Source organism: Pieris rapae, chromosome 10 (assembly GCF_905147795.1).
Source record: "Pieris rapae chromosome 10, ilPieRapa1.1, whole genome shotgun sequence".
Classification (NCBI taxonomy): domain Eukaryota; kingdom Metazoa; phylum Arthropoda; class Insecta; order Lepidoptera; family Pieridae; genus Pieris; species Pieris rapae.
Genome location: NC_059518.1, coordinates 2,838,837 through 2,865,091, shown reverse-complemented (window position 1 = coordinate 2,865,091; position 26,255 = coordinate 2,838,837). Strand labels below are relative to the sequence as shown.

Genomic DNA, 26,255 nt, shown 5'->3' with positions numbered 1-26,255 from the left:
TATAACGATGAAATTAGAGTGGTAGCTCCTTTATTGTCGTTATACCTACTCGAAATGCACTACGTAATATTACAATTACTACATAGAAGACGTGTTTTTTTTAATGTTACACTTTAAAAACTTACATGGTTTGACGTTGCTTGCATAATGCTGACTTACCTCTTTCGGATCTAAGTCAGCATACTGATTAATTATATAAAGAGTATTCCTATCTTCAGTAACTTCGTTTAAATGAGCCACTTTATTTAAGTTTAATACAAAGTTTTCTAGTCCCACACGTTCTTCGGAAGCGTTTTTATACATTTTGTTATATTTTTCTTTAAAATATTCAAAAATTTCAGTAGCGTTATCGATATTATAAATGACGGTAATACTTAATTGAAAATTAAAAAGTGTGATTAAATACATATACAGTAAGGAAATCATAGTAAAACCTTAAACTTGAAAAATAAACGTAAGGATCGAACGTTCTTTTAAAATCTTTTCTTATCTACAAAAGACAATACGCTTAAGTAGGCAGATTGATTATTTAGCATGAAATCGAAATAAACGGAAGAGCAAATTAAAATCTTTAAAGGCGGTAATACACACTTTATCAGATAAAATATAATAAATCAAAATACTTATATTTTTCGTTCATTTTGTATAAACAGTGAAAAATACTTTATAATATTGAGCTATCTATAACAGCTAAAAAAGAGATACTTATCTAGAAAGAATACTAAGCATATCTGGCTACCTTTATAATGAATCTACTCATAGTTTTTTTTATGGCAATAGCTTGTAGTTGTAATAGTTGGCATATTGTGATAACTCGACATTAACATGTAAAAAACACAAATTAAAGATCAAACTTACATTTCAACAACGTCAAACATTTTCTGACATTACATGATGTTTTGCCTAGTTGTCAACCATCAAAACTTGATACATTTTCCATACATCACTCATCAGTCATCAGTCGTCAGTGTAATTACTTGTTTTACAAAAGCTAGCACTTTTTGAATCTCAAAAAACTCGCTGTTTAAACGTTTTCTCAATAATCTTAAAGAACGTAATTTTTGTATACTGTACGAAAAATCAAAGGAAAATATAAGTTACTTAGTTAATTATACAATGTGTAGTGATATTCAAAGTTGTATTTTAATTAAATAGGATTAAACTTGGGAAAGAAAAAGCTACAAAGTATAAATTAATTAAGGTATGTAACGTCTCTTTTGCGTAATTTAATACTCAATAAAAGTTACAATTTTACACATAAAAATATAAAAATTCAATTTTACAGCTGAGTGATAATTTGTTGATTGCATTCATATATAAACATAGTAGGTATTTATCAATAAGTAGTAACTTAAAAATATTATTAATTTAAAATTTATATTATTTTTTTAAAACTATCATATTATCCTCTTCCCATTGCAAATTTTGTAAGAAATTTAACACATTAACAAACCATTAATAACAACTAAAATTAGAACCGCAAGGTTAATTTCTTTTATTTCTTATTGTAAATTTTAAATTGAATATGGTCTATGATTTAGAAAGGAATATTATATAATTTATAATATAATGCTTAGTGAGTTGTAGTTCCACTGTTCGTATGCAAGATGTAGAGCTGGGGATTGGCACAATATTGGTGACATCCCTTACTGAAGTTCTTCATATTCCCTATAATCAGTTACTCTCTACACTTTGCTTGCCTTTTTGTCAAGCACTATTCATTATAAACAAAAAAATTTTTTTTTTATTATGTAAGTGGAGGTTCAATCATTTATCATTATAATCAAAACAAAAGAAATAGAGACCATTTAAATTAATATAATAATATTACTTGTATCGATATTGCAAAAGACTGGTAATGAGTCAAAACACCTGTGTAATCTTAAAACTTCGTTTTTTTAGTTGTAAAGGTGTTGCTTTTTAATTAATTTCTTAAACACTATTCAAGTTAATTATTTTCTAATTCTCTTTATAAATATTTTATGAATTATATAATGAATTTGTCAAGATTTTGTTATAGATATAGTCTTCATATTATGGTACTTAATTGTAATTTATCTGTATCTGGCTTGCTTACTGGGTTTGATTTCTATAGAAACTACTTTGAACAAACATCTTGTTCAACAAACCAGAATCAGCTATTTGATCTTTATCCCGAATAAATTCTTACACTTCATACATGGATAAAAGCTAGAACTTTGTACTCCACAAAATTTTATGTAACCAAACTAAGATACAGGAAAATAGAAAAGCATATCATAATATATCTAATATTTTATTTTTACTTTAACTCAAATTTATTACAACTTATATTTCATTTGAGTAGCTGTTACACACTTCATTAGTTAAATTTTTATTAATCTTTGGGGTATTGTTGTCAGTATCACATTGATCTATGTATGAATTGAAATCAGTTTTCTACTTTAGATGCAAGTTCTGCTTTCATTCAGTATTGGTAATTTCTTATTATTTTAATGACTATGACACAATATCTATATTAATAAAATTCTTCAATGTTTGTAATACCTTGTGATAAAATCTGCTTGTTTAATAACCAACCATTAGGTTTATGAAATTTATTTAACTACATAACTATTATGGCCTTGCAAAGTAATCTTTGAGTAATAGGCTGGCCTACTATTGTAAATCATAGAATATTTTTTGTGTGGAATATTTGCATGACTTTTCATAATCCTGTAATTGAGATTTTTCATGGTTCATGTAATTTGAATGTTAACTTTACGGTTCGCTACGCCATACGAGTCAAATGGACAAGGATGTTAAACAGCATCCAAACCTTTCAGTATTACTTTACCTTCTATTTGTTATGACTTGAAAGTTTCTCGGGTTTGCAACCCTTTTACCTTAAGCCTAGATTCGTTGAATATTTTTAAATATGTGTATAATAATTTTCTACACACGCAAAAAATAATGTACTGTTTGATACTAACGGTACCTTACTTTAACTAATTTAATTAATGCGTAAATTTATCATCAGCCAAACTAAAAATATGTATGTAATTTTAAAATAAAATTAGATCTGTATAGCGTGTACCATAGAAGAGCAGTGCTGGTTTTGTAGTTAGGGGTATCAATTTCGAGATAGCTGTACATAGAATAGAAATAGAATTAAATTTCTATGTACGCACCAAGAAATCTTCTTATAAGACATATAAATTCTATATCAATGTGTATATGCATTCATACAGCATTAAGCGACAACTATTTACTTACTCGCCTATAAAAGAACAATGTTCAAGATTAAACGGACCAAAGTATTTCGGTGTATACGTCGCTGGATTTGTAATTTTCGTACTGTATATCGAGAATTGAATCAATGAATTTTTCTCTAGGAATTAGTATAGGTACTGTTAATATTTTACATAGTAGGTTATTTCCATACATTTTATAGTATTTAGACATGTACACGGTGATTTCATTACTAAAGTTTAAGCGTTATTCGCAAACATTCTCTCACTGCATTGAATTACAGGTGATGTGATGGCGTCTCCGTCCAATCATAGAATGAAGAGGCAATCATGGTATATTCGGCTTACGCACAAGAGATTGCCTATCACGAAATGGCTGCCCGAATATAATTCCCAGAAAGCCCTGGCCGACATTATTGCCGGTATTACAGTGGGACTAACAGTAATTCCACAGGCTCTAGCTTATGCGACGCTGGCTGGATTACCACCTCAGGTAATTTGAATCGTTATCTTTTATGAGAAGTTTTGTTTCAGCTCCATTTTGTTTAAAGTAAGGGTTTTTTCTTAAATACAATTTTGATAATTTTATATAAATGCTAGTACTTCCTTTCTGTGTGCAAAGATTAATTTGGTTTTTTTAAGGTAAATTGTTTTTATTTTATTCTTTACATAGACCAATTGTACTTCATAAATTAAATTCTGTTACCACAGTTCAGTGTAGTTGTTGTAGTTCTCATTCTATACTTTACGATTATATTTCCTATAGAATGTATATATAAAAATATTAGGCTTATGTGGGTACTTTTGACACGGGTACCCACATATTTCAAAGGTTTGACAACTTCTCTTGATAATTAACTGTAAAACAAAAACTAGCACTATTTATGCAGTTGTATCTTTTTAATTCCTGTTGAACAGGTTTACAAAAATGTCGACATGTTTCTCAGGATTCATGAATTTGATAACAAATTGAAGATTATAACGCTCAAAACATTAGAACGGCTTTTGCAAAACTAGCATATATTAAAATGCCAAGGCCTCTAATACTATGTCACTATTGAGTTGTTATATGTCGATTCCTTTGTATTTGTTTAAGGTTTTATACCAATATAGTAACATATATGATAATGACGCTGATATACACATTTGACAAATTCAAAAAGGCAGTAAAGATACATGCAAGTGAACACAGTTGACTAAAATTGAGACGGTTAATGGCGACGAGTATCTCGCTCGTATATATACATATTAATATTAAGTTTCTTCAGTTCATGTAAATAAAATATTTTTTAGAAGTAAAGTTCTTTAAACATTTATATAGTATTGTAAAAACGATTTTTTTTGTTTGCTTTTAATAGCTTAAACATTTCTACGTAGTTGTAGTAAGTTAAGAGCAGTATTGGTCTAGAGGCTTCCGGATGTCTGTAATCCCTGAGGTCGTAGGTTCGATCCTCGGCTGTGCACTAATGTCTATGTGGGCAATTCACATTCGCTGGAACGCTAAAGGTGAAACATCGTAAGAAAATCACACACAGGAAGCTGATAATAAAATTGATCCAAAAATCCTAACTCCGGGCCTAAAACATTAAAACGCCACCGATTTATTTTAATTGTAGTTAGTAATAGTTGTATTTTTGCTTATCCCGCTCGTCGACGTTTTCACTGACGAACATGGGTAATTGTAACCTATTATGTAAATTGTTGTGTGTAATGTGTAAGGCATGGGGTAGGCATTTCATGCTAATTTGTCTCGTGACTTGTCTCTATGTGACTTGGGTATGTCAAAAATTTATTAGCTTTCGACGAGAGTCATAGTTCGAGTGTCTGAATCTCACATTATCTTTCCACTGTATACCTTATTTATTCACACTTCGTTGCAATAAAAAAAAAACAAACACGAATAATACAATAACTAAAAATTACAAGGTATGCAACGCTAACAAGCGATCTCTTCTAGGCAAACCCTAGGAAGAGAAAAACTAAATAAAGAAAAATGATGAGTGCAAGAAGTGCATACCCAAATGTGATATGAAAAAAAACCTTAATCTAAAATAATAAAAAAGTAATAACAAACTAAAAAGCTATTCTTATGGTGTCAGGAATGGAGAATAGCGATGCAATACAAAAGAAAAGGAAATACAAGAATTACACAAGTCACGATTGATCAGGATAGGATAAGGTCAATAAATATTTATATAGAAGAGTTTTAAAAGATGAAAGGGTGGTGGGAGTGAAAGTGGGAAGTAGCCAATCGTATGGAGTCGGCCTATTCCACAACTTATCGAAGGCTTTTAACATTAATTGAGCAAATTGTTTCAGTATGGCCTCTATTCATCGTTTGTGGGCTGTTTCATGTATATTGTGTTTGGTTCTTGCAAGGATATAACCCTGGGACCAACTGCTTTACTTGCTCTGATGACGTATGAGCAGATACAAGGTCGCAACTTCGATTATGCCGTCCTACTGTGCTTCCTTACTGGCATTGTACAGCTCATCATGGGATTATTACATCTAGGTAATATATAAAAATATATTAAATAATTTTTTCAGAATTCATTCTGAATTTTCTCGAATGTGGAATAAAGAAAAAATTGACAAAGGAAAAGTAATATGTTATAATTAATCTTAAAGATGTTAAAATAAAAGGCCGCTTGTTTATTATACATTACTTGTATTTTTAACATAGATTTTTGGAGATTTAATTTTGTGGCTCATTGGACACGCAATGAAATACGTTTTGAATAACCTTGTTTTTATATTTTGGGCGGCAAATAATGACTTTGTGTTAGGTAATAGATAAGTACAATGTATTATAATATAAAACATTAAACAAGGTCATTAGCTCGACAATTAATTCATGGATATATCAACTAATATAGTATTTTATACCCACTTCCATATTATAAGTCATTTTACAAATTAAAAGGAATTTTCTTTTAATATACCTTGGTAGTTTTATGTTATTTATTCTTATTACATAAAACTACCAAGATCCTGTGTAATTTCTAGTCCGCAATATATTTGTTTCAAATATTCAAATTCAAACTAAATTGCATTGTAACTGGGTAAAAACAATTGAATACGCCGTGGCTGTACATACGACATACAGCTGTTCAAATAAGAATTATCGTGTATCGACACAGTAAACTTAAATTGTAGTCATGGTTCATCGAGGAATTTCAATTGCTTTAATTAGCTCTTATCGGAAACAAACGTTCACTAGAACAATTATAGGGAAATTAATATTAACATATAGTTCGCATTTATCGTATGTGGTTGACACTGTCACAATGTATTCACACATAAACTGTGGTAAAATTAATTAAAAATATAATTATTGTTAAAACGAAGCTCGTCGCTAGTTGCTCCTTTTTAGTAGCTACATATCAGCATATGGAACACTTTAATAAGTGATACCCATGTCCAGGCCCATGGACACTCGATGCCAGAGGGCTTGCGAGTGCGTTGCCACAGGGTGATTCCTATTTTACAAATTAACTCAATATCTATTCTTATACATTTGGTGGCGCGAGAAATCTAGGAAGAACGGTAGTGTGATGGAGTATTCGAGAACGTCGAAACAATCCCTTGATAGATTGCAATATTCAGATTCTTACGGAGCCGAAGGTTCGATAGGAACTGCACAGCCATTGTATTGTTCCCTTAATGTCAATGGTTGGCCTTTCCACTCAAAGCTTCCATTTCTCGCTTTCACTGCTAAATAGTATTCTCCTTGTCAGATACGCGACCTATCTGTGAAGAGTACATAGCAAATATTAATGTGTATAGCAAAAAGTTTTGGTAATTTTTTAAAAATCACATAACTTATATTTTAGTAAAAATTTGGCCATACATAAACCGACCATCACTATATTTAAAAATTAAATTTATACATTTCAATCATAGGTTTAATTTAATAATACAAGATAAGTAAGAAATAACTAAAAGTTATTGTTAACAGGTGTTTTAATAGATTTCATCTCAGTTCCCGTAACGGTTGGTTTCACATCGGCGACTTCAGTAATAATAGCCGTATCACAACTCAAGGGCTTGTTAGGTCTGCAGTTCAAGTCCAGAGGATTCATAGATACAGTGAAGAAGGTATGTATTTCAATTAGGAGATCAGAGAGAATACAAGAGAGAAAACCTATAGAAAGTCAGTAAATTGTATGCGATGATAGAACTTAGGACATTGAACCCGGATACAATTATAAACTATAGATATATATGTACATATTGATATATAAATAGTATTATATGTCTCAACATTAAATATATTAAAACGTACCTATATATTTGTTTGACATGATATTATGTATGTTTTAAGCTGATTTGTTATAGGAACCTTTGTTGTTTGTTTTTTGTTGGCCTGTTCTAAAAAACGTAAAGATTGTGATTTTTTTAGGTGATTGTGAATATTCCAAACGCGAAACTAGCCGACAGCCTTCTGGGGCTGACTTGTATAGTCATACTACTTTTAATGAGGGTAAGTTATTATTGTTAATAATTTCATTGACTAGCTATTGTGTTTGCATTGACATTTGCTGTAACAAAGGAACCAGAGAGGTGAGAACATAAAATAGCAGACGAATGACGAGACCGTGCGTTGATTGGCAGGCACTCGACAAGAGATCTCTCTTGACCAATCAACAGAACGCACTGGTCTCTGTTTTTCGTAGTTCGTAATTATGTTTCATTCTCAATGAAACTAAAAACGTAACTTACGGTACGCACCTCTTTTATAAATTTAAAGAAAGACTTAGTCTTTCTACATAGTAGCAGTGTCTTATTGACAGTTATGTTTTTAAGTGTTTTCTATTTATTTGTAATATATCATTGTAACTCTCGCTTTCTATCAATTGAAAAGCTGATGTTATCTTAAGTACCGCCATGCGATTAACATAACTGCTAATATGAGGATTTTATCATTAACTTGTTTATAATTAAAGGAAATGATAATTTTGCAAAACAAATTTATATAATGAAAGCTATTTGTAACGAAAAAACTCAAAAACTGCACGACTAATTTCAAAAATCCTTTTATCATTAGTCTGAGTAACATTTATTTACTAGTCTTATATAGACTATATTTAGTTGGATAATGTTGAGATATGTGTGGGACCATCCGTAAATATGTTTTGTGTCAAGCAAAAATGTTAATAATTCTTCAGTGGTAGTTTTACAAGCGAACCAGTTATAAGTTTTTTGAATATTGACGTCGATTTATTATCCATGACATGTTCTTACTTCAGAACCAGTGCCAGCTGTTTCCTTACTATCATATATATTACAAAAAGATGGTTGGAATTGTGTGCATTTTTTTCTATCAAGAACATTAAGATAATCACAGCCATAAAGACAAGTGGCGATGGGCCTAATGTGGTGCAGACAATTCCGAGTCGACGAAAGTCCGTCCGAAATTAAAAATAAAATAAAATCCCTTTCAGAAAATCAAAGATCTAGACTTGCCTCCTCATAGAAGAGGCCTCAAAAGAGCTCTATGGCTGTTCTCTACATCGAGGAATGCGATAGTCGTCCTAGTCTGCTCGATAATGGCATTTATATGGGAAAAGAATTCAGAATCACCATTCAAACTGACTGGCACTGTTAAGTATGTTTTATCAATGAGGCTAATTTTATTCAATACTTTCGCTTTTTATGTGTGATAACTACCCAGTTTCCGCTCAGAACTGGATAGGAAAGTTATATAATTATTTTCTGATCTACCCTCTTATAAGACTAATTTAGAAACAATTTCCCAATACTACATTTTCATATGATATCTACTGTATCTCTATTTTCAATTAAATAATATGAATAAAGATTTATGTAGTATTTGCGTTAGTCACATAAATTAACCGCACTTTTTGCTAAGCGATACAAATTGCAAATTGCATTTTTATAATTGATTTACATTAAATATTTTTAATTTATTTGTATTTTAATGACACATATTTTATAATTATATTTTATTCTATATATTATAGGCCGATTGGTAAATTTCCAGAAATTACAAAGTTTAAAGTTTTATTAAAATCGGTTCTGTAGTTTTTGGTATGGGTATCCTTACCGTTCTTCAAGGGGTTGTATAGTCAGATATTTGGAGTCAGAATAATTTTTGTGGGTTCCGGGATCTAATGCAATAAATAAGAGTGGAGCTAAGTAGAAATGTTTTGTAGAGAAGGTCTACCGCCACTCAGTCTACCCCCATTTGGCACAATGGTGGATGGGAAGAATGTGACCATGCTAGAGATGTGTGCGGATCTGGGCTCATCCATCGTTCTGGTTCCCATCATTGGAGTGCTGGGGAATGTCGCTATCGCTAAAGCTTTCGGTTTGACATTTATTTATTTATAAAATATTGAATTAGACTAAGAGTCATATTATTTGTAAGACAAAAGTAAATTTAAAATCGTGGAGAAATATAATGAAAAGGGAATTTAAAGGTCTGAGTCTCAGATTGCTGTATCGTAATTTTTTTCTAAGGCAAGTAGGTGATCAGCCTTCTGTGCCTGACACTCGCCATCGACTTGTGTCTAAGGTATGCCGGTTTCCTCACGATGTCTTCCTTCACGGGCGAACGTTAAATGACCACATAAGAAGTCCATTGTTGCACAGTCGGCTATTGAAATTACGACCTTAGAGAGAGATAACCTCATACTGAAGCCAGGCCAGCATAACTTCATAAAAATTGTTATATCATAACGCCGTTACACTAGAAAGGCTGAGCCAATTTTGGCTAAGTAATATAGAGTTAATATGGCCATGTGGCCATAACTAAATGATCAGAATAATGTTAAGGTTCTGAACATTTAGTTAGCTGTTAACCTGATTATATAAAATTATCAACGTTTATTTAAATGTACACGCGAGAACTTAAGATTATAGATTACGGCCAATTAATATGGGTAAATATATGTTTATTTCAGCAAGCGGTGAATCGGTTGACGCGACGCAGGAGTTGATAACACTCTCATTCGCGAACATTCTCGGATCGTTCCTTAGTGCGATGCCGATCACTGGTTCATTCTCCCGTAGCGCTGTCAACCATGCCAGTGGAGTCGCTACCCAATTTGGAAGTCTTTATACAGGTAATTTCTTTAGTCCAGCTCTTCATTTATAAAGGTCGTGTTAGTGGCGGCGTCTTCGATAAGGCTCTACGCCTGGGTGATGGTAAGACCTGTAAGGGTCTTTACTTGATCGGTCCAGTAGGGGATCGACCCTGAGGTCTTCGTAAAGTAAGCGAAATGTTTTTATATGCAGGGCATTTGCAACTTAAAGCATGAAAATATTAATAAAATTAATTTCATGTTATTTATACAAATTTGGGTACTTACGTATTTACGCCACCGCGGCAAAAATTTAATGGTTAGCAAGTGTGGACAACCTAAACCTAACCTAACCTAAACCTTTTTGGCTTCCAAAGTGGTTTGTATAACATTGGTTCATTTAATATTTAATCATCAATAATTTAGGTTTAGGTTGTCCAAGCTAACCAAATTTATATCGCGGTGGCGTTAATACGTAAGTACCGAAATTTGTTTCATGAAAGTGGGCTGTCATGTTAAATTAGCATGAAAATGTCACTAACGTTATGGTAGTTACTTGATTAAATTATTTCCGATGATTGGGCTGACATAAATTAAACAGACGCAGATATGTTCTCTAGACATTTGGCTTAAAAAAAACGGTTTTTAAGTTTATAAAACTGAAATGGTATGCTGAAAACAAAATTAAAACTGATACGTATTCTTTTAATTTGTGCGACCTTGTAACTAAAAATTCAAGTATTTTAAAGTATCACGTGAAGGCGTTACCGCCATAGACTATGACGTGACGAGGTACACTGTTAGAATTCTATAGCACCGGTTTTTTATTTTTCACCTGAATTAAAAATCGATAAATCTTTGTTTGTGGTAGCTAATTTAATTTTTTTTTTGTTCTATTAATGAGTGTTTCCAAGGTCTTTTTTTTGGACATTCAGTTCTTGTAGATTGTTTAAACTACAACAATATTATCGTATTTCCCATAGTATTCTAGATTTCTTATGAATTTATTAACAAAATCTGTACAGTAATATTAATATTGCATATATTAAGAAGTGTTAGCGCGGTATGGTGACATTTAATTAATTCAAGATTATGGGTTATTTACGGCTTAATCCAAAAATGAATGAATTAAATACATTTCTCTACAAAATTATGCGAAATTTACGCCTGCGCTTGTCTCTTTCACTCGTACCGAGTTGATATAACCATCCTGTTCTTACATGTATTATTTTATGATATTTATAGGTCAAACATTTATTCAAAACAATTAGCTGATTACATGGTCCAAATTGTTTATAAAGGTTTCGCTACTAAAAGGTAAAACCTCCTTTTGTAATTCTCAACAATATCACGAAAATTGGTGTCACTAAAATGTTAAGTGTGTCGGAACATTGATCGGTAAGGTAAAGCAACTATTGTTGTATCCTAAATCTTGATGCTGGCTCGTTTACTTTTTTTAATGGATAGTCCACAATTGATGTTGTAGTAGTGATGGACTTAAATAAATTCTAAAATTTGAAAGACAATTTGAAATTGAATACATTTGTAAATGTAAAAAAGTATGTATAGTTAAAAACAATTTATAATTACTTTTTTGTCGTTTGGCAATTAATAATACCAATGACAGAATAAAACATACATACACAAATATAAGATATGTAAAGAAATACAAGTATTCAGAGTATAAAAGTCTTTAAATCTATTTAAAGACAAGTGCTTTAAATAGATTTACAGATTTTCTATTCTTTTAGTAAATTAATATTTATGCTTTTGCATTTTTCTATTGAAAACTTTTTAATGCACCAATTAAACTGAGTAATAAAATCTTATAATAATAAAATATTTTGGATCGTAAATCTTGTGAATTAAAAAGAAGTCTCACGTTCAATACAATCGAGGGTGGTCAACAATGTTAATAAATTAACAGTAAACAAAACTTAAATAAACAGAAATATACCAATTTTATTTTATTAATACTATCTAACAAACGTGCAATGGATTTATTCCGTAGAGAGAAGAGAAAAAAAGTAAATAGTTTAATTAAATTGCTTAATTTTTTCGCAACTGTATTCAAAATAGTCGTTCAGTACACGTGCGGAACCGTCATTGCAACTCGTCCCGACTGTCAACCCTCACCTTCGGCTGCGCCTCGGCTCGGGTAGACATTTATCGGAACTCGTTGCAATGACAGGCTTTCCGCACTTGTAATGAAATATACTATTTTGTAGTAGAAGTGGCATGGGTCAGCCATGCATATCATGCAAATATATACCAAACTTTGTATTAATTACAATGATTTTTAATAATTGTCAGTGACGTAAGTATAAGTTAGTAAGAAATAAAATATAAGGTTCGATTTTGGGAATCAAGTCGACACGTTCATCTCATGTATAATTCCACTTAATTCGAGTACATTTTTTTATAGACTAAATTGTTACATATACGTATGTTATATGTATCTTATTTTATACTGACAGCATAATGAATTTTAGAATTTGTATGTAATTTCTAGAGTTAAGTTATTTTTGAAGTCTTACTTTTACGGCGCATTAGAGAAAAATTATGAAAGTAAAGAATGTAATGTTAAGCAAAGATGACTTCTTACCCGTGTACATAAGTACACACGCGTTTTTTTTCTGATGATGAACTGACGTTTACAATCGTTTTGGTTTAGTTGGAGGCAACACAACATGCATATTAGCTCGGATCAGATTGTGAATTTAAAAAAGCTCGCGTCTTGAGCTTCGTGGCTTGGACCATCAAAAAAAGGCGTTTAATGTAATACCGTAAATTACAAAAATCTAATGTAAATGTAAAAAAAATTAAAAAAGAAATTTTTTTTCGTGAAATATACAAAATAAATATATACTCGTACAATATAATATTTAGAGCACCAAGTTTTACCAAATTCCAATTGTTATTTTAATGTGCTTAGTACAAGTTCTTATCCCAACTATAGGGCTCCAAAATCTTGTGTGTCCAAGGACCCAACTTTAACATGGCTTTGGTTATCCTATTGTATATTTTGCAGGTATATTGGTGCTACTTGCTCTAAGTCTTCTTACTCCATACTTCTATTTCATTCCGAAGGCGTCGCTGGCTGCCGTCATTATTTGCGCTGTGATATTTATGATTGAGTATGAGGTAATATCATTCAATACATTTTTATTACATTTTGAATTTTTATGTTTAATATCACAAATAACAAACCGAATTCCGAAATTATTTCATAAGCTTTCAAGTGCTTTGCAGCAGTCTGTTAAACACGACATTATATAAAAATATAGACAAACACAAAAGAATAGAGATTGAAAAATTTAAAAAAAAAATGTTTGTTATTATGTTTGTAATTTAAGTTAATTATCTATTTAGGTGGTGAAACCAATGTGGCGTTCGCGTCGTGCGGACTTGGTGCCCGCGTTTGCGACGTTCGCCCTTTGCCTTGTAGTGGGTGTGGAGTTGGGGATCGTAGCTGGGGTTCTACTCAATGTGTTACTTCTCCTTTACCCCAGTGCCAGGCCGCAGTTGGATGCCGAAATCGTTACGGTAGCTATAACTCGATAATTGCTAACGCTTTTTTATTTCAATACAATCCAAGTGTTCCTAAGATTGATCGTAAATGGATTCCTCGAAAAATATACTATACAACTTATTTTTCCTCAAATATACAAGGTCGTTTTATAAACTATTCAGTTAATAAAATGTTCTCAACAAATTTTAGTCAAAAATTGTGAGAGAAAAATTCTACACAAAATAATTTATGTTACAGCGAAATAATTACACATGCATTTTTTATTCACATTTCCTATAAAAATGGTGTAATTAAACACACAATTAGCATATGTAATGTGTGTCGAATGACTTTCAATTTTCGTTTTTTTTTTCGTTTCAATTTCGGATTTTTTATGCTTGATATTATCCAAAGATTCCTTGCTTAAAATAATCTGGAAAAGACAAGCAAAATATACTTTGATCAAAGCCTGTTTGAGATCATGCCAATGCTGTCTTCGACACTTTTCGTTTGTATATTTTTTGCAGACAAGTGTTGACTTCAGTATTTTGTGTGATACGAAATTTTTATGGTCTCAGACACTAAGCACGAAATTTAGCACGAATGAAAATTAAAATAAAATAAAAATTACTATGAAATATAAAATGATATCTATACTTATTCTATTCTATTCTATATATTAAATATTGTAGTATTGTTTGATGATTGGCTTTTTTAAAAGAGTATCGAGAGTTTTTTACGCCGGCTTTTACTCTCGGCCTACCCTTTGTCTTCTTTGCCGATGAGTAGGGATGCCTAAGGGTTCGAATTTAATGACGTGGAATAAGTGATACCATGATGATCTTATGTTCCAAAATAAACGTATTTTATTTTATTCGATAAGTGATATATGCACTCATTCCACGTCATTAAATTTGTATCGGTAGAAATCCCTACTCATCGGGTAGGCCGAGAGAAAAAAGCAGGCGTAATAAACTCCTTGCACTCCTTTAAAATATCACTAAAGAGAGAGACATTAGAGTTTTCTTAATTAAAATATTAAATAATAGGGCAACACTACTAAAGTATTAAATATAATATTTGGATGAGCGGTGATACGAAATCCCTGTTACATTTGAGGGGAAAATTTTAGTATGACATGACCCCTAATTGAACAACGTATATTATTCCAGAATCACTACGGCCTGAATTACCTCCTAATAACGGTCGGTAATAGCCTCTATTTCCCGGGCGTGGAATACATTCGTCAGTACGTAACGAGAGCTGCGAGCAAACAGTCGGGGAACGTGCCCGTTGTTATCGACTGCAGATATGTATTGGGTTCGTATTTTACAATTTGTAATACTTTAAAAGTGTTTTTATTTATTATATGTATGCATTAAAATATGTAAAAACCCTTTTTCCCAGGTCTTCCATAACATATATATAATAATATATTTTTAAATTACTTTTTTGTTCTTTTAAAACTGTTTGCAACAATTGCATATCTACCTATTTTTTACATACTCCATAAGGTCTATTATGTCCTGGCGCGCAGTCATTTCTTTTATAATTTTCTGCGCCCGTAAAATTCGTACATTTCTACGTATAATGTGTATGAAGCTGTACTACATATGAAAATATTTGTGTGATTAAGACATACTTATTTTATCTTATTAACTTAATTATCATATTCTGATCTGATATGTATAGAGAAAAAGCCTGTGAAATTAAAGTTATTCGTTAATACCAGCGTTTGTCTTTAGTGTTGGAATCGGTCCTATTGGAGAGCTTCTCAAGAAAGAACAATAAAAATTGCGTTCTTCTAAACGCCGGCAACGCACCCACTAACATGGGTGTCACTTTCCTCCCCCCCCCCAACTTTTGCAAAAAATAATATGGAGGGGGGATAATTGATTAATTCTAAACTGTTGATATCAATTTATATAGAAACTAATATAAAAATTTCCTTTTAGGGGCTGACTTCACAGCTGCCAAAGGGCTGTGTGCGTTATCAAACTCGCTGTCTGCTCGTGGCCAGCCATTGGTGCTTCTTTCGCCTCGAGCCAGTGTCGCCTCAGTGTTCAGTGGGGCGGGGTCTAGCGTGCTCGTAGTACTTAACGCTAACGAGCTAGATGTTACACTACAAGGTACCATTATAAAATTATCTTAGTGGGTCGTTATCAATATAGTTATAAGGACGCGTTGTTAACGTTTCGAACTAATAAAATATACTAGGATTTGCACGTACGGATGCCAGATACTCTGTATGTGTTACGTTGGAGGTTTGTCCACAGTGATCTCAGTTACGTCATAATCTTTGTTCTGTGATGGGTTATAACCTGGCTTTGCCTTGTGTTGTACATAAAATGCCCATACTAGCCCTTTTTTTAAGCATAACCCTACATCAAAACTATTCTCGAATCGATTAGATCACAAAAAATTTCATCAATCAAATAGATGAATCCGTTTAATTACAAACGAACACTCAAAAAAAAATAATATTAGATAAACTGTGTTTAATAAATATATAACTTTTTCAGAACTAACAGGGCAAATGTCCCTCCCTGTAATCCCAGATGAGTCAAAACGTCCATACACGTCATTGAAGCAAGATGAGTCACTAGAAGTCATCGTAGCTGAAGAAAACGCTTCCCCATTACTGACCACAGTGCATAGAAAGAAAATCAGTGAGGTAGATGACACATAGCCACAGTGCATTTTATAAATTTTAGTAATGTGTGTAGTTCAGTAGAGTTTTGTAGAGGATTTTTTATAGATTTATAAGTTGTGTAGTCAAATCAGTGAGGGACAGTACATCAGTCTAAAAATAAGTTACCATAGACATTTGCACAAGAATACTGTTAAAAAGATTTACGTGCACATTTTAAAAAAACTTTCCAGGTTAAACTATTGTTATACGAGCGTATAACCTACTTTGATTTTATAGTTTTTTCATATCGAATTAATAAAAAAATATATTTCTCTTTATATCTCTCTATATATCTCTGATGGATATGAAAACATGATACAATATTGCGGCCTTTTGCCCATACACTTTTTCATCAATGAAGTTTAGGTATTGCTGTCCGATGATTTGTTTAACTTTGTCAAATTTTATTTTAATAATTTGCAATTAATAGATCTGATTAAGTTTTGCATAATTTCTAGAATTTATAACGGTAAACCAAAATAGTTCCTAGCACATACAGTACCTAGTACCTTTTTTTCTAAGTCTAATTAATAAACGTGATATTTGTTACTATGGTTACAAATCTTGCATCCGCGTGTTTATAGCTGTAATGGTCTTCTTCATAAACGTATTTGATTACTTAAAAATATTTTGTCCATATTATTACCGGATACGTGATAAATAAAAAAATAATAATTCGATATTTAGTAAGTTTTTCAGTAAGACTGAGACATATTCTAATTCGTCTCGTTTATCGACATTCTCAATACTTCGTGCATATAGTAAGTGGAAATATAACAAGAAAAAGTTATATATAAATGTTAAGGCGCCCTTATTTAAAAATCTTACAAAGATTTTCGCCTTTTTTACTACAAACTGTCTTAATAAGATTTTAAATATTAATAATTGAGAAGCGTATAAATCACAATTTTATCATTTAATTGCTTAAAACTATTCCTTATGATTATACCGGGTGTTATATTATTAGAAACTCGAATAAATAAAATTCATTTACCAAACCAAAGATTGCAAACACTAAATTTAGTAAGCTCTCTGTGTATGTCCTTAATCATTTAATCAAATAGACATTAACTTATTTTGTGCAGGCATGACTATTGCTAGTCAAATTTATGTGACAATTACTAGCTTTGAGCCGAATTTCGATAATATTTAATTTATACCAGTGGATATTTTTTTATCTAAGCTTAACATTTTTTATAATATATTTTAATTTTACATACTTAATTGAAGGAAATGGTTTCGCTGAGTGTTTTGACATACAAGAATCAGGCAAACTAGTGATTTAAACGTTTATACCTTTAATTTTCGGAATTTTATCTAATTAATAAAATCATACAATAAAACCTTAGTTATTTGATTTATTTATAAAACATCTTAGATTGAAATCATCGCCGCTAATTTGTCCAAGCAATCGTACGAAAGAAATCATAATCAAAAATACATTTATCATTTAGATATTTAATTTGAATTTAAATGCTAAACTTTTGTTTATATATTTTCTATACTATATAACTACCAGTTTGTATTAATTATGTACTTAATTTGTTCTCTCTTATGTGTTTTGTGCAATTGTATTTTTATCATTATAAATAAATAGATAAGAATGTTTGAAAATGTGTTTTATATACCTTTAATTTTAGTTTTTCAATTCAAATGCAAATTTCCGACCCGAAAAAATAATTAATTTTCTTTGGTAATGACCAAATTCCTAAACTGATTGTTCATGTCGGACAATTGTAACATTTCATTTTCCGTGCTAGTAAAACGTTTTCCACCGTAAAGGCTACCTATTTGAGTAGGTACAATAAAAATAAATACGTCTTTTTTATGTTTTACCTACGAAAGTAAATCGAAATATATAAGTACTTTCTTAACTGACAAAAATGAGTAATAATTCAATACATCGAATTAACTTTATTTTATTTTATTCTTAAGCTGGCATCACTGCCTACAATTCCAGGTTTAGTAAATTAAAAAAAAAAATATTTGTGCGTTTTTTACTGTTTGCGATGAAAAGACGACGACCTAATTTTTGCTCGCCGTAAAACCACTTTGTATGTGGAGCACCGCACTTAATGAAATTAATACAATTATTTAACAAATAAAATGTATGTATGGGACTCAGATATTCTGACTCGTATTGATATTATAAAATGTACCCGGACAAATAGGGTTGTAATCTCTGACAACTAAAAAAATTAAAGCTGTCAGAACTCTGCTAAAGTTAAAATCAGAGTATACTTATAAATAGAAGTGTTCGAATAAAACAATATATTATATAAAAAATATATTTAATATTAAAAAAACTTAGCACCTTAGTTTACAATAAATGCATTTCTGACTAAATTAAATTATTATTAACTATTTTATAAATACTAGTTCGTATGAAGATACCATAAATAATACGTAATAATGATGATCGATGAACGTCAAATTATTTAATTGTGATATGCTTAATAGTAATTTAATAATAAGCTTGATGATGAATACGAGATCTAAATGATGGTGACTGAAAAATTACAGGTGGTAATGAATTTTATGGTATGGATAAATGTTGGTCCCTGGATGATCAATGATGTGTGTGTGTGTGTGATGTGGAACAGTGAATTGACGTGCTGACTGAAGTAGTGTGAGGCGATGTATGTAAAAATATTGTTGAAAAGGGTTAAAAGTTAAAAATAATCTTTAAAGGGCTTAAAATAAGTACTCTATCGACTATTGTTACGTATAAGCATTATTGATTGAGAATGTCTTTAATGATATTAAATAATGAATGGGGACTACATGATATTAATGATATGTGATTGATGTGATAATGATCTGTGGATGAATTTCTCTTAATAATTAAATTAATCCTAATGCAATACAATTTGTCGATTCGATGCAGTTACAGTTAATTTCGAACCCAAGACCCCAAATTAATGAGACTGCATCGAATCAATGATGATACTATAAATTAGTAATACCTAAGCAATTAGCATTCAAATAGTCTATTGCCTGATGACGCCTTGGTGAAGGAACATGGGCTTCGAAGCAGTTCTTAACTTTTCAGAGACAACATGGGCGATTCTTGCACTCCTCTGCCAAACCAATTCACGTGTTCGTTCGTGGTTGCTGTCGACACGGACCTATATTACCAAAGTATTTTTTAAAGGATGACAGAACAATACTAATAATGCTTCGGCTTTTTTGTAAAAGGCAGTTAAAGTTTCTTATTAAAATTGTGTGTGTTGCGTCCTATTAACACCTATTTTATAAAATGGCGATGTTCCGTAATGCAATAGACACATTTCTGCATCTTTATTTTATAGATTCGCCATTTATGTCTATAGAATCAAAAAATAATATTGTGCCATAGAACACCATGGACCATATTCGTATTTAATAAGTGCGGATCAACTGTCGTATAAATGTTACATACAGTGTCACATGTCACATACAAACTTGATGTAACATCACTCGATTTAACGATAAAATCTCTGAAGCGTCGATCGATTTTGGTTGATTTAACTTGTCTATATTGTCATACATTTTTTTCGTTTTATCCCATAAATTTGCTTCATTTAACAGCTCCTCTCTATAACGCCATAAAATGTACAGTCCCTTCAGTGTCGTTATATATAGTTAAACTGTATTTAATATTTTACATATTTCGCGCTATACTTTAAATATAACTGAAATATAGCAATAAAATCAGACATATACCTGTTTCGGCTGCAGAACTTTGATAGAATGTAATGTTGCTACGCCTTGATTGTTGACACGAAGCGTTAATTTACCGTTCATTTCAGCTGTTGTTGCTGTTGCAGATTTGAGCTCTTTTTTAGCACCTCGACCAACCTATTAAAACATTATGATATCCGGTTTTATTATACGATCAGCTATTGTATAACAAGACTCGTTATAGGGCTTGGAGAATTGCATCTATTTCATAGGTAACAAATCATAGTGATTTGTGACTTAGTCGTAATCGCTTGCCGGTTGCACCAGCAAGCACGTGATGATCCGAGCATAGATAGATAGATAATAATCCATTGGATTTTTTATTTCTAAACGAATGACTGACGTCCTGATACAGCCCAAATCGAATGTGTATCAAATGAAACATTTAACTAGATATTATATGGATAGCTAAGTAATATCTATGTAAATGAAGCTATAAGCAAATCTTTGCCTTATACTCGAATAATATTGTCAAAAGCTTGAATTGCACATACCTCCTTTTCCACCCGAAGAATCAAGGGCCCGACCGCAAAATTACTCTTAATTGTTGTATGGTTTGTCATAATGCTGACGGCTACATCACCACTTCTCTTAAGAGAAGACAGCCCATACAATGTTCCTTTTGCTCTCGGCTTGCTCTTTTCGCTTTTTACCTTGTTCTTGGAAGGCTTCTTTGTAGTTTTTACTGGGGCTTTCGCTGGCGGTTTCGGTTTAGGTTTAGTTGCCTTAGTTGGTTGTTTTGGTTTTGACGTTGGCTTTGCTTTTCCACTTTCATTTCCAGATTTCTCCTTCACAGCTCGCATTTCTGTTCGCGCATTTTCACTGTTCGATTTTTGATCGTTCAAGCTTTCATCGATTTTGTTTTGTTGTATTTCCTCAACTTTTTCTACCGTTTCGTTTTCGTTTACACCACCGCGCGCTGTGTTTTTCTTTTTGTTTGAAGTTTTTCTGAAATATTTGTGACATTGTGAAACCGAGTTAGTAGGTTTGAGAACTAACATTCATTTTATGTATACTTACTTTTTGTTACTAGTTTTGTTTTTATTTTTCTTTCCCTTTGTATTTTTGCTCGCATCTATTGGCTGAAGTTTTACGTTCACTGGGTCATAGGAACGTCTTAATATGTCATTCATTTTTTCAAGGATGTTGTCAATGAACTTATTGTATTTGATTATGTACACAGCAGGCACAGGTGCTGGTTTCTTGGGCGGTTCCTCAGATAACGCACCTGATGAGACGTTCATATAGGTTAAAATGTTTAATATTCTAATATTTTTTACTATAAAGATACGCTTACCTTTATTAATAAACCAGAAGTATTTTTCTAGTTATGCCAAAATAAGTAGAAACTACTTATTTACTATGTTAATCATATATTTAGCTAGAATTAATTGATAGTAAATGGTAGTAATAAACGGCTCTAGTGCCCAAAAGAATATCACTCTTCCTATCAGCTAAATTGGTAGTTTATTATTTAGTATTCTTTTATTTTAACATAGCAGATTAAATGTTAAACCTACATTTTGACTTTAAGATTTCTATTAGATCTCAAGATGGTAAAAGTCATAGATTCCATAAAATGTTTTCAATTTTTCAGTTGTTTCATCGTCAATTAAAAGTCAGTCAAAAAAAGTACAGATTTAAAAAAAATGTTTATTCAGTGTACAGTCAAGTTCAAAGTCATTGTTTTCATAAAGTTGCGTATAAAAGTGACAACTATCAAATTTCACTCACGAAATAAATATATGATAAATTACATTATTCATGACATCACGCACTCGGTTGCAGTGTGTAATTAGGTATTCACTGGGCTAATAATTCATACATTCACACGTTCAATTCAAATCACGTATCGGAGGCACGCGAACAACTAACTGTTTAGTCTTGAAGCCTCGCCTGCATTCTAATAGCTTGTAACAATTAATAGGAACAGTCATCCATGGATTTTCTATTTTCTATACACGAAAAAGAAACTGCGTGCCGGAATATTTGCAGTCAAAGAAACTATTTACTTATTAGGAAATGAGCTAATATTTATTTTCCGTCAGTAAAATTAATTAGAGTTTCGCCTTCATTTCAGAATCTGAGCTTTCATAGTATTTAAATGCAGTCTGCGAGAGTAGTAGATTTCTATCGAAGAAAGGTAATAGAGACCTCGGTCAAGCGAGTCGTTTTAGGCGTAGCCGGTAACAAACTTGTTTAATTTAGGTCGAGTATGACTCCTCTCGGCTCTCCCACAATTTCTCAAACAACATTGTAAAAATTTCTCTTTTCGCATTTCATTATGTCGTTTTCACTAAACGTGGACACGGAAATTTTGTGATCGTTTCGTAATTTCGAGAGTGAGTCTGAATCTATTTACTTTCTATTGTTGGAAATTCCTTCAGATTTGTCAAGGTCAGGTCCTGGATACGGTCATGGCAAGGTCAAAGAAAGTGTCAAGGCTATAGAAGAAATCGGATGAGTTCATCGAACTAGGTCCGGATGAGAAAGTAACCGGGCTTGATACCCGTTTTCGACCTCATAACACAGATCCAGTACAAGCTGGTTCCTCATTAATATTCTACAAAGAACTCATCCGATAACTGTCAGTCGTCGTCGATCTATCGTTTATCAGATTTAAAATCTAAGTGCTTTCAATTTTATCGCGTAATGAAATCTCAACCATGGGAGGTATATATGATAAATGGGATATGTCACGGGAAAGGAACCGGCTTGTGCGTAAAATACATAGAAATACATATATCGGTCAAAAAGCTAGTTACTTATATTACTTTTAATATGTACAAATCATACTATGTACTATTATTCTATTAACAGATATATAAGATATACGTTGTTAGAAGCATATAAATATCATTTAACACAGGCATTTATGGATGAGGAATAAGGAAATTTACATAAATATATTGTTTGACTAGTATATATTTATTTGATGACAATAATAATTAAATTAATACTAGATAATGTCACTCTTTTCTGACAAAAGTTTACTAGAATTCTGACCGACATAATATCGTTGACGAAGTAGTTATTTTACGCACAATTCGCTTGAGAGGTTTTTAAAAAATTTAACACAAATTAAGAACAAACAGTTTTATTTCAAAATACTTTGCCACGGATTTGATGTGACATGATCTAGACATTAATTTAACTTTTACTTTCTCGGGTCCATACTAACACTCACACATCAAGCACACGCACTTAATAAATAAAATAAATTAAATAGAATAAATAAATAGTTAATAAATAGCTAAGCTAAAGGAGGGAGACCCCAGAGGTCTCTCAGGTGGATGCGGGAGCCAAGCTTGCCCGTTCGCTGGCGCATTATAACTATCTGAACTTTTTGTGTTCTGGGACTGATGCAGCCGACGTTGCTTTGGTTTTCTTTACTTTAATGTGACTTGTTTTTTTTCCACTCTTTTTTTTGAGCGCCGCAACATTAGCCTTTAATTTTTTAGACTCACGTGATTGTTTAGCAGAAATATTCCTGCTAAAAGCGTCGGAAACGTCGTCTTCGTCGTCATCATCATCGTCTTCCTCTTCGTCATCATCTTCCTCATCATCATCCCCTTCGAGTACGTCTCCGATTTCCTCGTCATCATCATCGTCATCGTCGGCTTCAGCGGCTGCAGCCACCTCGGAGCTAGCCGCGGGGGTTTCAACTTCAGCACTTGCAGGTTCCTTTTGGCCAGCTTCAGGTTCGTCACCCTCTGCCACAGCCTCTCCCTCTGCAGCTTCGATTTCTTCTGAAGCGGCAGCAACTTCTTCCACTGATGCGGCTGATGCAGCTGGAGCAGGAGCGGCAGCAACAGTATCGACGGCAGCCACAACAGGCTGAGCGGCGGCTGGTTCATCTTCATCTTCGTCATCTTCACCTCCTGAAATATAAAATATACGTTAGCCTTGAATAAGAACAATTGTATGACAAAAGAGAATAATTAAAAGCTATGGACCTCCTAATATGTCATCGAAGAATCTTTCCAAGTAATCATCCTCTTCGTCGTCATCTGCTTCATCCTCATCATCATCATCATCGTCGTCTTCGTCCTCGTCATCGTCGCCTAAAACAGATAGTTTATAATTAAACATGTGAATAGTAGTGTATTAAATTAGATTAATGGTCTTACTATTAAAAATAATAGATATTTTTATCGATAATGCAATTAAACGATGTAATCTCAATTAATATGTCCGTGCGTGATGTACTAACTTATGAATCTCTACAAGAAAGCTAAGTAGCGTTAATTTCTCTGATTATGTATTTCTTCTAGAATCGATTAACTAACGAGAGCAGTTGTCACGCTGCACGATTCACATTCCGTTCGTTCGCGTCCTGATTAATAGGAATTTGTATTGATAGATCGCCACACTTTCTATATTGTATATTAATATCCAATATTGTAACATCATTTCCTAAATTTATTGTTATAATCTTGTATCGATAATTTAAAGTCAGTTTTAAATTAAATTTAAAGTTTTTAGTTAACGGTCTATTAAATATTAATTGTAAAACACGATTTATCATAAAACAAATTTATTGGTAAAAAAATGAGTTATTTAATATAATCATCAATAAGCTCAATTCGAATAAAATTTTTCTTTGAATTCTTACAATTTCCTATAAATTATATATACGTATATCTAAGTTCAGTCAATCCACCGTTACAGTGAATTTACTTGAAAACGGTAAATCCTACGCGCTAAAAGATTTATTTACATTACCATGACACCAAAAGACAAATAATAATTTGTAATACTTTACTGTAAAAATGGATACGTTTGAGTTTTTTTGCTTATGTATTATTATTAAATTTAGATATTTAAAAATTACCTCCTAAGCCACCAAGAGCATCTTCATCGTCGTCGTCGTCATCGTCATCATCATCATCAGAAGCTGCGGCAGCCGCAGGCTGCTGCGCCGCCTGTCTTCCTACCTCCTTCACCTCACCATCCTCAGACCTGGTAATTGGGCTACAGCTCCCCAAAATCACTAAGCAGCAAACCGCCGCTAATAATAATAACGACCTCATCTCGTATCTGAAACAAACAGAGTCCTTTAATCATCACCGCCAAGTTGGCCGACAGAGCCGTCGAGGATCACGATATCACAGCACTAACACAACACCACGTGCACTGGATGTCCTTAACACTTCACCTTTTGACTTTTCACTGTTGAGTCCTAGGGGGCTCTGCGGAAGAGGTTCCGCCCGCGTCCTTCAATGTCGGGGGTCGAGACGCTATGGCCGAGCCTGGCGTGCGGAAACGATATAGCGGCGGCGTCTTCCACGCGCACTCTTTTATACAGTTACGTCACACAGCTTTGGAAGAAAGTAGTGATGGTAGTCGAACGGACATAGATAAACTGACCCGTAGACTTTCTCTGAGCAATTCTCAGATGTATCGTGAATAATATGATGTTTTTATGTATTATTATAAAGATCGTAAAACAATTTACTCTGTTATTTTATTACTACATAATTATTTTGACCACCAGTTATTTAAGCAGGGAAAGTTTGTGTCGTTCTGCGTACAAAAATATGTGACGTTATATTTTATACCGAGCGGCGGGTCTGTGTCGCAAACTAATCTATTCGATGTAAAGAGGGGTTGGTGAAGTTCGATTAACTAATTTAATCAACTTATTTGCTGACGCTTGGTGCTTCAGTGGAGAAAAGTATGGGCAAGCGTGTGGAATTGGAATTTTAAAATATTTCAAACATTAGTATGTGGTGACCAGAGCCATACTTTCACTTAATGTTATGTATGCAAACGCGTCTGGTGTAATTGATAAGGTGACGTAAAAAATAATGTCCCATCGAAAGCATATTGCCACTAAGTATTTTAGTATTTATTTTAAAAACAACAACTGCTATTAAATATTTACTCTTACGCCTTGAACTCTTTCTTATTACGTGCTTTATTTTAAGACGAGGTTATATTGTATTCTAAGATAGAACATTTTATCACAAAACATTTCAAGGCAATAATATAAATATCAGTAATATAGCAAGATACAACAGTAATATAGCAATGCAACCTTTTTCTTAGGAACTTTAAATAAATAAGCA

General features: G+C 32.4%; 2 protein-coding genes across 2 annotated transcripts; one reads left to right on the top strand and one right to left on the bottom strand.

The window, feature by feature from the left end:
- Nucleotides 1-952: 952 nt before the first annotated feature.
- LOC111000161 (sodium-independent sulfate anion transporter) lies at nucleotides 953-18,070 on the top strand. The gene is made up of 13 exons (XM_022269520.2): nucleotides 953-1,201; nucleotides 3,494-3,702; nucleotides 5,529-5,724; nucleotides 7,171-7,310; nucleotides 7,615-7,695; nucleotides 8,657-8,820; nucleotides 9,389-9,543; nucleotides 10,139-10,300; nucleotides 13,290-13,402; nucleotides 13,631-13,804; nucleotides 14,942-15,089; nucleotides 15,725-15,898; nucleotides 16,292-18,070. Exons 2-13 carry the CDS (start codon nucleotides 3,502-3,504, stop codon nucleotides 16,456-16,458), a joined length of 1,875 nt encoding a protein of 624 aa, XP_022125212.2. The 5' UTR covers nucleotides 953-1,201; nucleotides 3,494-3,501; the 3' UTR covers nucleotides 16,459-18,070.
- Nucleotides 18,071-18,736: 666 nt separating this feature from the next.
- On the bottom strand, nucleotides 18,737-25,718 carry LOC111000159 (nucleolin-like). The gene is made up of 8 exons (XM_022269516.2): nucleotides 25,343-25,718; nucleotides 25,019-25,224; nucleotides 24,141-24,248; nucleotides 23,652-24,065; nucleotides 21,205-21,412; nucleotides 20,679-21,132; nucleotides 20,167-20,301; nucleotides 18,737-19,589 (listed from the first exon to the last, which is right to left on the bottom strand). The coding sequence occupies exons 2-8, from the start codon at nucleotides 25,215-25,217 to the stop codon at nucleotides 19,452-19,454; spliced, it is 1,656 nt and encodes a 551-aa protein (XP_022125208.2). The 5' UTR covers nucleotides 25,218-25,224; nucleotides 25,343-25,718; the 3' UTR covers nucleotides 18,737-19,451.
- Between the last annotated feature and the right edge of the window lie 537 nt (nucleotides 25,719-26,255).